At 45.7% G+C, this 14,719-nt stretch overlaps 1 protein-coding gene across 1 annotated transcript; it reads right to left on the bottom strand.

Moving 5' to 3' along the window:
• Positions 1-1,187: 1,187 nt before the first annotated feature.
• GINS2 (GINS complex subunit 2) lies at positions 1,188-8,958 on the bottom strand. Its single transcript, XM_033156926.1, has 5 exons — positions 8,766-8,958; positions 6,487-6,601; positions 5,528-5,627; positions 3,016-3,142; positions 1,188-1,438 (listed from the first exon to the last, which is right to left on the bottom strand). Exons 1-5 carry the CDS (start codon positions 8,853-8,855, stop codon positions 1,313-1,315), a joined length of 558 nt encoding a protein of 185 aa, XP_033012817.1. The 5' UTR covers positions 8,856-8,958; the 3' UTR covers positions 1,188-1,312.
• Positions 8,959-14,719: the final 5,761 nt, after the last annotated feature.

Here is a 14,719-nt window from a genome sequence, read left to right as displayed (position 1 = left end):
TGTCACTACATTGTTTCTTCAGTGTTAGTGTGAATTTCCAAGAAATTTAACCTCTCCTACAATTTTTGTATTGCAAATGAAAAATTTAACTGGTTGAGCTTGCACTGGGACCCTGCATTATAAAAATATCAAGCATTTCCAAAAAAATCTTTTTACAAACATTGCACTAAAAAGTACAAAATCACAATACTTTTTGAAGAACTACTTTAATGATCAAGTATCTTGCAGACAGCCAGCAGAGGTCAGTGTGTTGCTGCCTAAACAATGTACATTTTACTGCATTCTAGTTAAGAATCTGTCTCATTGCCAAGTGTCAACATAACAGTATTTGGACTACACCCTCTTCTTTATTATTTTCTTCCCTTCTGCCCCTACCAACAGCTATAAAATGTTACAAACCAGACAGGTAGGAGCACTCACTGTATGACTGAGGGCCTGAATCCTATCAACCAATGAATACCTACACAATTAAAACGGGGTAGATTCTGACTAGCAAGTGATTGGCTTTTGGAAATTTAGAACAAAGAGTCTACAGCAAAGATAAAAAGTAGGTACACAAAACAAATCGATTTACTCTGAAAAACAGAAAGAAGGCACATGTTCTCACTTTCTGCAGACGCACATACACAAAGCAGTTCACTTCAGTGGTTGCTGACAAAGCAACCAGAGAGGATCCTTTATCTTTTGAGGACAGTTGACAAATAAGACTGCAGTAAGTGATATCACAGTGGAAGCACACAGTGCCCTGCTGGAAAGATGGGTTATCACTCCGCAGGCAGGCTCACAGGAGTGCTGTGCAGCCAGGTGTTTAAAATAGTCTCACTCTGTCATCTTTCCCAGAGGCATCTGAAAATAAGGGCACACTGAGGAAGTGGATCCTGTGGAGAGGGATCAGTTCATTTTCTTCTAGTTTTAGACTGAGAGTAAAGCAATCAAACAAAGTAGCAAGACAACTGCAAAGAGTTGCAGCCAATTCATCTTGGAATGACAGTCACACAGGAGCTGAGAGGACTGTTGGGACAGGATCGTCTGTTCGCTGAGGAGAGCTATTGTCACAAAAGGATGTGCACCCCAATTGCTGAGGATAGATACAAACCCCTGTGTTGCTGGCGGATTGGATCAGCCTTAGTTTTCCAGTATTTGTCCACAAGAGGATACATTATACAGTACTGAAACTTCCCCAGACATCATCTTCAATACAATCTTATAGGAGTACTGAAGACCAATTTTTCACAGAGGCAGCTGCCTAAAGCTCAGGAAAAACTGCTGAGAAGCAGAATGTCAGAATGCATTTCATGGAAGATTTTGGTTGTCAAAAGTCCTGAGATGGGGCACTTTCTCCAGGCTGGAGATTTGTACGGAGCTTGTACATATGATCTAAAGCTTGAGTAAGGAAAGCCCCAGTAGTGTTGATCTCCATTAGAGTCAGATTATCCAGCTTATAAGAGAGAAGGAAGAAATGTTACAAAACAATATGCACAAGATTTGTAAAAAAAAAATACATAACTATGTGATCACCTAAGGAATAACAGAATCTGGTTGTACCCCTCAATAGTTTCAGTGAGCATGTTTCTAGTTCACATAATTACAAGGCCAGGGCTTAGTGACATTTATGCATAATCTTCCAAAAACATGTAAGATTAGATTGTGTTTTTATTGACTGGCGAAGAGGTCCCCTAGTTTCATTTACCCCAAGGATGGTAAACCTGTGACCCTTTAATAGTTGCGCACTCAGCTCCCATCATTCATGAAACTTGACACATTGCCTGGGGCTGATGGGAGGTAGAGTCCAGCAACATCTAGAGGGCCACAGGTTCCCCATCCCTGATTTATACATTTCTTTCCTCCTAAATTCTCTGTCTTGAAAATTATCACCAAATATTCCAAACAGGACTACAGCAAAGATAGCCTACTAATCCAGTCCAGTTGTTGTGTTCCATTTAGAATTTCTGCTCACAGAATTTGGGAGAAGGGGGTGGTAATGGGACACCAGCCACATGAAAAAAGCCTGCAGTGCAGCCTTCCCCAACCTGGCTCCCTTGAGTTGTTTTAGACTACAGCAGGGGTAGGCAACCTAAGGCCCATGGGCCGGATGCAGCCCAATCGCCGCCTCAATCCGGCCCATGGATGGTCCGGGAATCAGCATGTTTTTACATGAGTAGAATGTGCCCTTTTATTTAAAATGCATCTCTGGGTTCTTTGTGGGGCCTGCCTGGTTTTTTTACATGAGTAGAATGTGTGCTTTTATTTAAAATGCACCTCTGGTTTATTTGTGGGGCATAGGAATTAGTTCATCCCCCCCCCCCAAAAAAAATATAGTCTGGCCCACCACATGGTCTGAGGGACGGTGGGCAGGCCCACGGCTGAAAATGGTTGCTGACCCCTGGACTACAGCTACCATCAGTCCTAGCCAGCCTGACAAACAAAAAGGGATGTGGTGAGAGTTGTAGTTAAAACATCAGGGTTGGGAAAGGCTGCTGTAGTATCTGAACTGTTTCACATACATACATGATGTTTATACAGTATATGTCCCAACATCCTGATATGGAACCAAACTAGAAAATAGGGTGGTTTCACATAATACAGATTAAGGGAGCACATCTACAAATGTGCACAAGTATTTCAAGAATAGACTTGCTTCATGCATCTAAGCAGCAAGAAGATGCATTTGACTGGAGCTCTCTAGTGCTGTACATAATGGCAAGATCAATGCATACGTATCATCATTCAATAAGTAAGATGCAGTGCACAGTTGATTCACAACATTCAAAGCAAAGTTGCAAACATTCATACAAAAGACTATACAATGCTTGCAAGCATAAATCAGTGTCAGAAGAGCAGCAATCAAAATACAAAAAGCAGACCTGCTTCCGCCATTTCTTGCTAACTAGGAAACCATTGCCACTTTCACTATCAATTTTAGATGACTCCCACAACACACTGCTTGAACATGTACTCCTCATATATTTTCATGTATTACATACAGAACTTAGCAACTCATCAGATTCCTCTTACCCTGGCATGAGCTTCCTGCTGTCTAACAAAGCTATCAGCAGACAACCGAAGTTTTGAAATTCGAGTGTCCCAGATATCCTTAACCAATGTTCGGATCTCATCTGCCTTTGGAATATTGTCCACAGCACTAATGGAGAAGGGAAAGTTATCAAAATGGGTGAAGAACTGTACTTCAGTGGTAGAGCATCTGCTTTGCATGCAAATGGTCCCAGATTCAATTCCTGGCACCTCTAGATATTTTATAAGTATTTCAAAACTACCTTCCACTATACCATCACAACATATTAAAACAGCACTACATATTCTAAAATTAATTAAAACATTAATATATATATAAATTGTCCACTAGCATCTTGGAGATCAACTAAGTTTGTTCTGGGTATAATTTTTCATGTGCATGCACACTTCTTCAGATAGCTGTGTGTGCATGCACACGAAAGCTTATACCCAGAACAAACTTGGTCTCTAAGGTGCTACTGGACATTTTTTAAAATTTTTATATATATTTCCACTGCGTCAGACCAACACGGCTACCTACCTGAATCTAAAACATTAATGTGAAATAAGCAAGAGAAGAAAGCCACTGCCAGTCGGTGCAGAAAACACTGAGCTAAATGGACCAGTGGCGTGACTCTTTAAAAGGTAAGCTTCCTACATTCCTAGAATAGGCTACTAAAGAACAATTGTCACTTTGTATGCTCATTTCATAAATTGCTGGACATAAGCAATATTCATCAGCTTCTAAAGCAGCAGTTGTTTATTTTCCCCATATTTGAAGCTGCAAAACACTGGATGAGCTGAATTCTACATTACAGTGGTACCTCGCAAGACGAAATTAATTCGTTCCGCAAGACTTTTCGTCTTGCGGAAATTTCGTCTTGCGAGGCACCGTTTTGCGAGGCAAAATTTAATTAATGCGTTCCTATGGGAAAAAAGTCAGGGAGCGCCGGTTGGAAGGGGCGCCGGCCGGCACCGGAGCCGCGCGGCGCCGCATTTTAAGGCTGCAGCGAGCGAACTGTTCGCCCGCTGCAGCTTTAAAATGCGCCGTAGCTAAAAAGGCTTACCTTTTGGCTCCGGTGGGGGGGGGGGTTTCCGAGTCGCGTCCGCCATTTTGGATCGACTCAGATATGCGCAGTCGATCCAAAATGGCGGACGCGACGCGGAAAAGACCCCCCCCCCACCGGAGCCAAAAGGTAAGCCGCGCCCCTCCCGACCGGCACGGCGCCGCGTTTTAAGGCTCCGGCGAGCGCTGCAGCTTTAAAACGCGGCGTCGCGCCGCAGCTAAAAAGGCTTACCTTTTGGCTCCGGTGGTGGTGGGGGTGTTTTCTGCGTCGCGTCCGCCATTTTGGATCGACTCAGACATGCGCAGTCGATCCAAAATGGCGGGCGCGACGCGGAAAACACCCCCCCCCCACACCGGAGCCAAAAGGTAAGCCTTTTTAGCTGCGGCGCGACGCCGCGTTTTAAAGCTGCAGCGCTCGCTGGAGCCTTAAAACGCAGTGCCGTGCCGGTCGGGAGGGCTTACCTTTTGGCTCCGGTGTGTGGGGGGGTGTTTTCCGCGTCACGCCCGCCATTTTGGATCGACTCAGACATGCGCAGTCGATCCAAAATGGCGGGCGCGATGCAGAAAACACCCCCCACCACCGGAGCCAAAAGGTAAGCCTTTTTAGCTGCGGCGCGACGCCGCGTTTTAAAGCTGCAGCGCTCGCTGGAGCCTTAAAACGCGGCGCCGTGCCGGTCGGGAGGGCTTACCTTTTGGCTCCGTTGTGTGGGGGGGTGTTTTCCGCGTCGCGCCCGCCATTTTGGATCGACTGCGCATGTCTGAGTCGATCCAAAATGGCGGACGCGACGCGGAAAACACCCCCCCACACACCGGAGCCAAAAGGTAAGCCTTTTTAGCTATGGCGCGATGCCGCGTTTTAAAGCTGCAGCGCTCGCTGCAGCCTTAAAACGCGGCTCCGGCGGCTCACAGTGGTACCTCGCCAGACGAATTCGTCTTGCGAAAAACAGCCATAGACGAATTCGTCTCGTGAGTCAACTAAAAACTCACAAAACCCTTTCGTTTTGCGAGTTTTTCGTTGTGCGAGGCATTCGTCTTGCGGGGTACCACTGTATTGCATATGAGAATACTGAACTCTGTGTCAACCTAGTTTTGAAGCTAAAGGTTACAGAAGAGATATAGTGCCATTACAACAAAAGTTAAGCACCATACTAATAGACGTAAACATCTGCATTTGATAAGCACTCTGGACAATGTTCATTTAATGTTCACTCCTGGCTGTCATTCTCTCATATATAAAATTCCTCATCATCTAGATGAAATCCAATGTGACCCTAGTTTGTTTGTTTGTTTGTTCACTAAATTGTTCATATTAGAACTGTCAACTAGAAATCTTGCCAGTGAGGATTCTTTTCATGGAATGATTTGGCTTTTAACTGTAAGCTACCCTGAGCTAGGCAAATACATTGGAATATCAGGATATGTTTTCTAATTAAATCAATAAACACTCACTAGTTCAGCAACAACTTTGTTAATTCCATGTAGAATGGGCTAGGCATTGGAGTGAAAGTATCTTCCTTGCGCTCCTGATCCCGAATTTGCTCCAGTTTTTCTAGAAAGTGATCAAAAAGAGGTATGGTATACAAAGAACTAGATGCTGTAATTTCCTGCTTCCAGCAGAAATAAATCCTGCAGGAACAACCACTTCATCAATACACTGCATCAAGAAGAGACAGCATTCCCATGGAGGAGCTTTAGCAATGAAAAGCTATTAACAGGAATCTGTTAGTCTAGCTAGCATGCTGTCATGTTCAGTAACAGTACTACTAAGGCTCCTAAAGGAATCGGCACCTCTATTGTGAAGCCATTCTCCATCAAGACTCAAAAAGCCTGGTGTGATAATAGCACAAGTCAGCAAGTTAGATAGAGTTGTGCTTAACATGAATGAGCAATCATCTCACTACTATAGACCTTTGTGAACAAACATGATTTGCCATGAAAACACATACAGTATTTGAAATCAAGGTTAAAGCACACTAATATAATCATAATTCTTGATGTCTTAGAATTCACTTGTTAAACTTATTTTTTATATTGTTGTAAACAGTTGATATATTTTTGATACAACATTGTGTGTGTGTGTAATACATACATACAAGAATCAGAGCACTGCCTATATCACATATTGCTGAAAATAATATAGCTTTCCATTTTTGAAACAAGTACATTATTTTTAAAACATTAATAAGAAGTTAAGAACTTTAGAAACTGCAACGTTCAATCAGAATTTTTAAAACCTATGCTGAGATGCAGCGATAAATGTGGATAGATAGCCAGGTAAACAAATTTTAAAAGCAATAAAAGATCTTCTAGCAACTGAGAAACAATAACTTCAACTCAAGCAGCAAAGATCCAACTCCTATGAGAGGCCACTCACAGTTAATAACTTACTTGCAGGTGATAGTTCTTACCTACATCCATCCATTCTGGAGGTATAAGTCGACACTTCTGTCTTTGCTTTAGGTTGATAGCCAGCCAGAGAGGCACATCCACAGGCAGCCCAGGATTAAAGGGTCCCAAGTCCCCCTAAGTGAGACATTCACAATGAGGTGCATAAGAAGCTGCCTTGTATAACTGTATCTTGACACTGCATGGGAGAAACTCTCCACCGTTTCATACATGAGTTTTTGCCAGCCCTGCCTAGAGATGCTTAAGAATAACACCTCAAACCTTTTGAATACAAAGCATGTATACCACAAGGAAAAGTCATAAGTCCTTTTTTGGTAATTCTAATCTCTTTATCTGCTTGTTAAGCTTCATTTCTGGGGAGAAGTGACTAAGCTGAATTTTCAGGGAATAATTCAAAGCTATATTATACTTAAAGTGGTCAGTGGTCCATATAGCACAGCACTGTCTACAGCAGGAGCAGCCAATGTGTTTCCATTCAGATATAGCTATATTCTCAATGACCGCAAATAGGTTATTCCCTCATTTCATCTGTGATTTTTAATTCTGTTTCTGTATGTTTATTCCTTAATATATTCAAAAGACATGACCATGTATGGAGGACTGCATGAGAAACGGGAGCCAGGCAAAGTCATTATCAACCTGCTCCCTGTCTCCCCTACAACACAACACAACACAATAAACTGTATTGTGGGAAACATCCTGTTGGTTTTGAAAATGTTGATATTGCTTGTTGTTTTTTAAAGTTGTTTAATAATTTCTTTAAAGCCATCTTCAAAGGATTTGTATCCTGAAATGTGGGATATAAATAACTGCAACACACATTATTACCCTACTGCAGCAAAAAGAGAATATGTTTTGCAACACCCAAGTACAGTCATGAGGAAAAGAAAGTACACCCTCTTTGAATTCTGTGGTTTTACATGTTAGGACAAAATAACAATCATCTGTTCCTTAGCAGGTGTTAAAATTAGGTAAATAAAACCTCAGATGAACAACAAAACATGACATATTACACTGTGTCATTATTTGTTTAACAAAAATAAAGTTAAAATGGAGAAGACGTGTGGAAAACTAGGTACACCCTTACTGTTTCCATAGGAATTAAGAGGCTAAGTAGCAGACAGGGGCTGCTAATCAAATGCCCTTGCTTAACTGATCATTTTTGACCACCTCAACAGGAGCTTAAGTTTTAGTTTCCTGGTCTGGAACATTCAAGTGTGTTTTAACACAATGCCAAGGGGGGAAGACTCATGGCTCTTGCACTGGCATATAAAGCCCTAAATAATCTGCAGTCCCAAAATAAAAAGCACACCTTCACTTATAAACCTGTCTTAAGATCTGCAGGAAAGCCCAGCAGGCAGTTTCACCATCCTGTTAAGCTGGTGGGGTGATGGTACATGGAAGGAGCTTCTCTGAGGTGCCCCCAAGTTGCGGAATGTACTCCTTTCAGAGCTTTAGCACTGCATCTACCCCCAGCAAAGGCCAAGTTAAGTGTACCACTCACTCTGCAGTGTTGCTGCATAACAACACAATCTATTGGTGTTGTTATGCAGCACGAAACGGCTAGTGTGTTGTTTAAAGCAGTATCCAACTTTGTATTGGGAATGCATGGTGAAAAGTAAACTATAAATAAAGCTGTAACAGATTTATTAGTGCTGTAGTCAACGTTGTCATATGCACAGCAGACCTGAAATTAAAAAGACAATAAATAGATAGATGCAACTTGGATTCATAAATTTCAATGGGTCTACTCTGAGTAGCACTGTTGGCTACAACAGTCTTCCAAAGCGGCGTAAGGTTCTTTTTATTGCTTAATATGATCTGAATAAAGTTGACTCTTGCTCAATTTCAAATCCTTAATTTTAAAAGCGTTGTTTCGATAAGATGCTAAGAGTCGTGAGTTTTTTCATTGCTTCTTCCCTCTTTTCAAGAGCTGCCTGCGTTATTCAAAGGTGAGGTATAAGCAGTAATATAAGTATTGGGTGTGCTTTTCCCCTGCCCTCTTTTTATTCGTTCGGGGTACTTATTAGCGGAATATATAGCACAACTACACCGTTAATAAAACATTACTATTAATTAACCGCAAGGGCTCGCCCACCGCTCCATGATTTCGTCTTTTAAACGCTGATTTCCCATCCCACGCCTTCCGCCCCACTTCTTTCTTATCCCCTTTGCTTCCATTCCATAATGTTGTCTTCCTCACACTTCGACTTCGGTCGGCATTTCATGACTACCCGCCTCCGACGTCCCGCGAGCCGGGCTCCTTCCGCCGCCGACCCACCCCAATGAGGTAAATCCGGTCCATGCTGAAGTTGGGTATGATGGTGACCAGCTCCTGCTCGGCCAGGAACTCGGCTTCGGCGGGATCCATCGGAAGACGAAAAGAGGCGGCCTGGCAGAAGCTAGGCCTCAAAACCGCTCCGGGAGCACCGTGAGGGGAGACGGCGGAAGAAGCAAAAAGCGCGCCGCCTCAGCTTTCGCGACCACTAGACGCTGAGGTGACTACGCCTCTTATTGGATGAGGAGGGAAAACAAGCCCCACCCACTACGCCCTCTCCGTTATTATAGGTAAGTCTCTCTCTCGCGCGCAGTTTCCGCTCCCCGTCTGAGGTAGTGGAGCCTGCGATTGGCCAGAGAGCAAAAGCAAGGCCCCGCCTACCGCTTACGGTATGAAAAGTCTCTGCCTCTTTTTTCGCGCGCTCATTCGCGCCCTGAGTTAAAGGAGCCCCTCATTGGTTAGTGTGGGAAAATAAGCCCCGCCGGCTACCCTCTCTTCCTCATTTGAAATGTTCTCGCGCGCGCAATCCTCCCTTCTTGCCCCCGCCCCCCGGGTAGTGGCGCATGTCATTCAGGCAACACAAGAGCGCCGCCTGCCTACTCCTCACGATAGGAAAGTCTCCGACTTTTCTTTTTGCGCTCATTCCCTGCCTGAGGTATCAGCCCTGGAACTGATTGGGTACCAAAAGCAAACCCCGTTCACTCCCAGCTGCTCCTTCGTATGAAAAGTGCTGGATATTCCACCCCCTCACTCGCATGCCACGAGGCTGGGGTGTTTAGTTGGCGCCTGTTATGTACTAAGCTTAGCGGGACACGGGTGGCACTGTAGTCTAAACCACAGAGCCTAGGGCGAAAGCACATCAAGTGCAAGTAGATAAATAGGTACCGCTCCGGCGGGAAGGTAAACAGCGTTTCGTGCACTGCTCTGGTTTGCCAGAAGCGGCTTAGTTACCCAGAAGCTTCTCTGCAGACAAACACCTGCTCCCTCGGCCTATAGAGGGAGATGAGCGTGCAACCTCAGAGTTGTCCGCGACTGGACCTAACAGTCAGGGGTACCTTTACCTACCTGTATGTACGAGGCTTGGATCCTAGAACAATAGGCAGGTAAGATCCTAGAATGCAACAACCTGATTGGCCTGCAGGAGCAGCCCAGTCGCACCTCAGGAGGAAGTTAGTCAGCCTATTAGGCCAGTAGGATCCTAGAATGCAACAAATGATTGGTCTGCAGGAGCAGCCTAATCAGGCTCCAGGAGGGAAGCAGAAGCAGTCAATCAGACGGGACTCATTGTGTAAATAATGTATATAAAGCCTGAGGTTTGGGGGGTGGGGAATTCATTTACTGTTTTATGAGCTGCAATAAAAGAGCATGAAATCACTACGCTACTCTATTTCACTCTAATCACTACGCTACTCTATGCTATTTCACTGGCGACGAAGGTGGGATCCCACTGAGCTGTCCGCTGTGCACTGCACCTCAGCCGCCACTGGCAACAGTGCTGCATCACACCACGCATCCAGGCTACAGCTCTGGAACGCAAGGACCTAGAATGGCAACAGACAACAGCTTCATGCCGTTCAACCCAGCCTTAGGAGACTGGGAAGGATACACCACCAGTTTCCAGTTGCTCCTGGAGGCAAAGGACATCACCGATGCCCGAGTCCTCACATCCGCAAATATTGCAACCATTCCTTACGACATGATAATGGAATGGTTGAAGGGGCACTTCTCGTGTCGCAACGCCTTCTATGCAAAGCGGCAGGCCCCTGGAGAAACCATAAATAGGTATGTGACCTCCTTCCACTGGGCCACCTGGCTCTGCAACTTCACAGAGCTGGAGGACATGCTCCGCGACCGCCTTGTGGGTGGCCTAAGGGATGAGAAGCTGCAGCGGCACCTCCAAGCCAAGAAAGACCTGACGTTCCAGGTTGCCCTAGAGGAGGCCCTGGCAACCGAAGCCGGTGAGAGGTCAGTGCAAGGATTCCAGTCGAACAAACCGAGGGTCCGCCACGAGGACCTCACCGACGACTCAGAATCCGACCGGGAGGATGTGCACCGAGTGCAGCGGCACACACAAGCTGCATGCCCACCACGACAGCCTCGGCCGGAATAGGAGAATTGCGCAAGCTGCAGTGAGAGCCATGAGCGGAGGCAGTGGCGGAGTAAGGCTCCGCGGTACCCGGGGCGGCAAAGGAAACGCCCCGGGGGCGGGGCGTCGTGACATCACATTGTGACGTCATGACGCTCCGCCTCCAGGGCGTTTCCGGGAGTGCCGCCGCCGCTTCTGCAGCCCTCTTTTAAGCCGAAGAGCTCGCTTTTAAGCTCTCCGGCTCAAAAGGAGGCTGTGGAAGCGGCAATCCGACGACAGAGTGCGCCTGTGTGTGCAGGCGCACTCCGTCGTCGGGCCGTGCGCTGCCGCTCCCAGGGTGACGGAGGGAGCGGCAGCGCGTGGGAATGGTGGGAGGGGCTGCCTCTTGTCACCCCCACGTGCCGCCGTTCGCTCCGTTGCCCCAGGAGGAGCAGCACCGCACACACCGTGCGCTGCTGCTCCGGGGGGACGGAGCGAGTGGCGGCGCGTGGGGGTGACAAGCGACTGCCACTCCCCACGCTGCCGGTCACCTCGGGAGCAGCAGTGCTGCACGGACGGGGTGCTCGCTCAGCCATGCGCTGTTGCTCCTTGGGTGACGGAGGGAGCGGCAGTGCTTGGGAATGGCGGGAGGGGCTGCCGCTTGTCACCCCCACGCGCCGCCGCTCGCTCCGTCGCCCCGGGAGCAACAGCGCACAGCCAAGGGAGCACCCCGTCCGTGCAGCGCTGCTGCTCCCAGGGTGACCGGCGTTGCGTGGGGAGTGGCGGGAGCGGCGCCGCTTGTCACCCCCACCCGCCGCTTGTCGCCCCTGTCGCCCGGGGGCGTACCGCCCCCACCGCACCCCCCTAGCGACGCCCCTGAGCAGAGGACTTGCTGTTTCCGCAACGCAAAATTCCGACAATGCAGAAAAGTGGGACACATTGCCCAGGCACCTATTGGCTGGAGGTTTTAATTTGCTTTCCCCCACCCCTTGCACTACATTGGGGTTTTTCTGGTTTGTGGTCTCTGGCTCATGTGCTTGGGCCCTTCTTGTCTTACTAGCTTGTTTCACATCAATCAGGATCTGATAGCAAAGCCTGAGTGTGATTTGATCCTTTAGAGCAGAGGTGGAACCTGTGGACTACAATTCCCATCATTCTTAACTGTTGGCTGTGGCTGGTAGGGCTGGGAATGTCTCTTGCCTGACTGTCTCTCCAGCTTGCTGCTTTACTTCTGGATCACATCATTGCAGTGCAACTGAACTCCAAACTCCGACTCCATCCTTCTAACTAGGAGCTGGAAGAGGAGCCCTACCCATATGCAATCTCACACATAACCCCTTTCCTTTGTTTCTTTAATGGCCCATCATGGGCTATAGCCTCAACGAAGGAAGCTATCCTGACTTATATTTAGCACTTGCTTGGTCCAGGGGTTAGTAGGATCTCACATGCAACCTTCCACTCCTGTTCCCCAACTCATAACATTATGTTGTAGTTTCACATTGCAGGACAAGATTGGTAACCGTTGGACAAAGCATATTCCATGGGAGCTTCTTCATTTCTTGTTTCTTGCAATATTTGCTGGAAAATAAGATTAATCTCATCTGTATGCCATTGCTTTTCTTGCTTTATTTAAGATTTCTATTTGTTAAATAAAGCGTCTGAAAATCATTACATTGACATCTTGTTATTGAGGAACCCCTGAATTCCTCAGAGCACACACTTACCAGATGACAGGTGACACACAGGGATCTGGTAGGAAAGAAACTAAAAGTACAACTTTGCAATTTCAAAGCACCATTCCTGTGTCTTTACACACATTTTGCAAGGTACAGTTCCCACATGATGTAGTGCTGGCCCCCAACTGGGGTGACTTTAAAAGAGACTATTTTTAATTTCACTTATGAAACACTTCTTACGAAGCATCTTGAATTGATTTCACAATACAATAAAGACAATATGGTGCAATTGCATATATAAAAACAAGTACAATACATATATTGACTAGAGCAAATTCATGGGGGATAAGTCTATTGTGATGGCTATGTCCACTGTAGAAGGTGATAACCTCTGAATACCAGTTGCTAGGAATCACAATCAAAGAGAGCCCTGTTGCACTCAGGTCCGGTTTGCAGGCTTCTCATTGGCATCTGGCTGGCCACTGTGAGAACTGGATGCTGGACTTGATGGGCCACTGGCCTGATCCAGGAGGGCTTATATTCTGTGACTGGGTGGGGTTCAGGAGGCGGTGGCAGTGTGTGACAGGGCATTTTCTGTTGTGGCTCTCAAGTTGGCAGGGGTGGAAATTGCTGCATGGTTGCACCTACTGTGTACAGTCCCCATTGCACTTGTTCCATCACAAAGTTCTGTTCCTACAATGGCAGGGGCTTGTGGTGGTCACAGGAAAGCACACTGAAAAGCCTGCATCTGGTAAGACCAAGCTTGCAGCAACTCAGTGATGAGCATCCACTGTTACGCACAAGATTCAACTTCCTTCTGATGGAAAACAGCACTTCAGATGCAGAAAAAAGCTGCATCTTATAGGTGGGTGGCTGCCGGCACTTGTGACTGGCTTGTGTCAGGCAGAGCACCACAATGCACTCCGTTCATGTGCAAAGTGCGTGCACCTATGGGTGTTAAAATTAATTCACTTGCTAAGTAAACTTCCATATGTTTTCCCTGAAAACAACAATCAGGAATTGTTGAAGGGATAAATAACGACACAACAATCTTTAGGCACTCTTCAGAGACATATTAATGTCCAAAGTTCTGAGTCGAGGAGGGAAAGGGGAGAAAGGGTGGCTTTCATTGAAGAGTGATTTAGAGCATTGTCAACTGAGCAGTTAGACTGTCGTCATGGAAACTGAAAGCCTTCCAACAATATTAGCTGTGACAGGTCTATTTAATAGCCCATCCATGCAATCCTCTTCAAAATACTGCTTTATTCTTCTGCCTTTATATCTCTGCTGTAGCACAAACCTTGATGCAACAGGGAGTGAATTAAGAAGGGTTGGGGTCTGGGGTATTAGTCACTGCCTCCTAAATAATACTTTTGAGGGGGTGGGAGGTGATCCCTCTTATCACCTTAGATCATTTCTTTTTTTTTTTTATAAGAGTTTATTGGCATTTTTCTATAACAAACATATACCCACACCCACACCTACAATTAAACAAATGCTAAACAGATAAAACAAATACAAACAATGTCAAGCTTTCTTATTGCATCTTTCTAGAAAAAAAAAAATTTCTACTTCCATATCTTGACTTTTGACTTCCCCTGCCTTTTCACCTTCGAGTTTGTATCCTTGATCTATTTTATAACCATTTCTCCTACAAAAAACATTAACTTCAATTGTATAATTACATTCAATTATATCTTCAACATTTACTAAAAATGCATCATCATAATAATACCTCACCATTTAATCTTCTAAATCCATAAACTTAATCCACTTAAATTCCCTTTGCTTATACTCCACCTCATAGATCTTCACAAATCATTCGCATCTAATCTATCTCTTCTATCCTTAAGGTTGCTGCTAGTAACATAAAAACTTGAAATATCTCCTTTCATGTTCAAATAAAAAATATAACAAAGTGTTGTTGACAGTATTCACCCTCCGATTTCAATTTACCATATCAGGCTGCTTAAAGTTTTACTTAATGCTTCACCCCACACCCCCTCTGTCCATTATTCTTCTCCTGATGGCATCAGCACTGAACTTCCATATCTCTTCCCTCTCCAAGCGTCCACAGATCCAGGCGCAGTCCAAACCTCTCCTTGCCGCGAGTTCAGAGGTGTCCCTCTCATCATCTCTCAGCTTCTTCGGTTCTTTGTAACATTCCTTTTCTTCTTGTAAATACCTTAATTCTCTGTCCCTGGCCCCCGAGCTCA

Source organism: Lacerta agilis, chromosome 8 (assembly GCF_009819535.1).
Source record: "Lacerta agilis isolate rLacAgi1 chromosome 8, rLacAgi1.pri, whole genome shotgun sequence".
NCBI lineage: Eukaryota > Metazoa > Chordata > Lepidosauria > Squamata > Lacertidae > Lacerta > Lacerta agilis.
The sequence above is the reverse complement of the archived record's forward strand: the minus strand, read 5'-3'. Positions and strand labels throughout refer to the sequence as shown.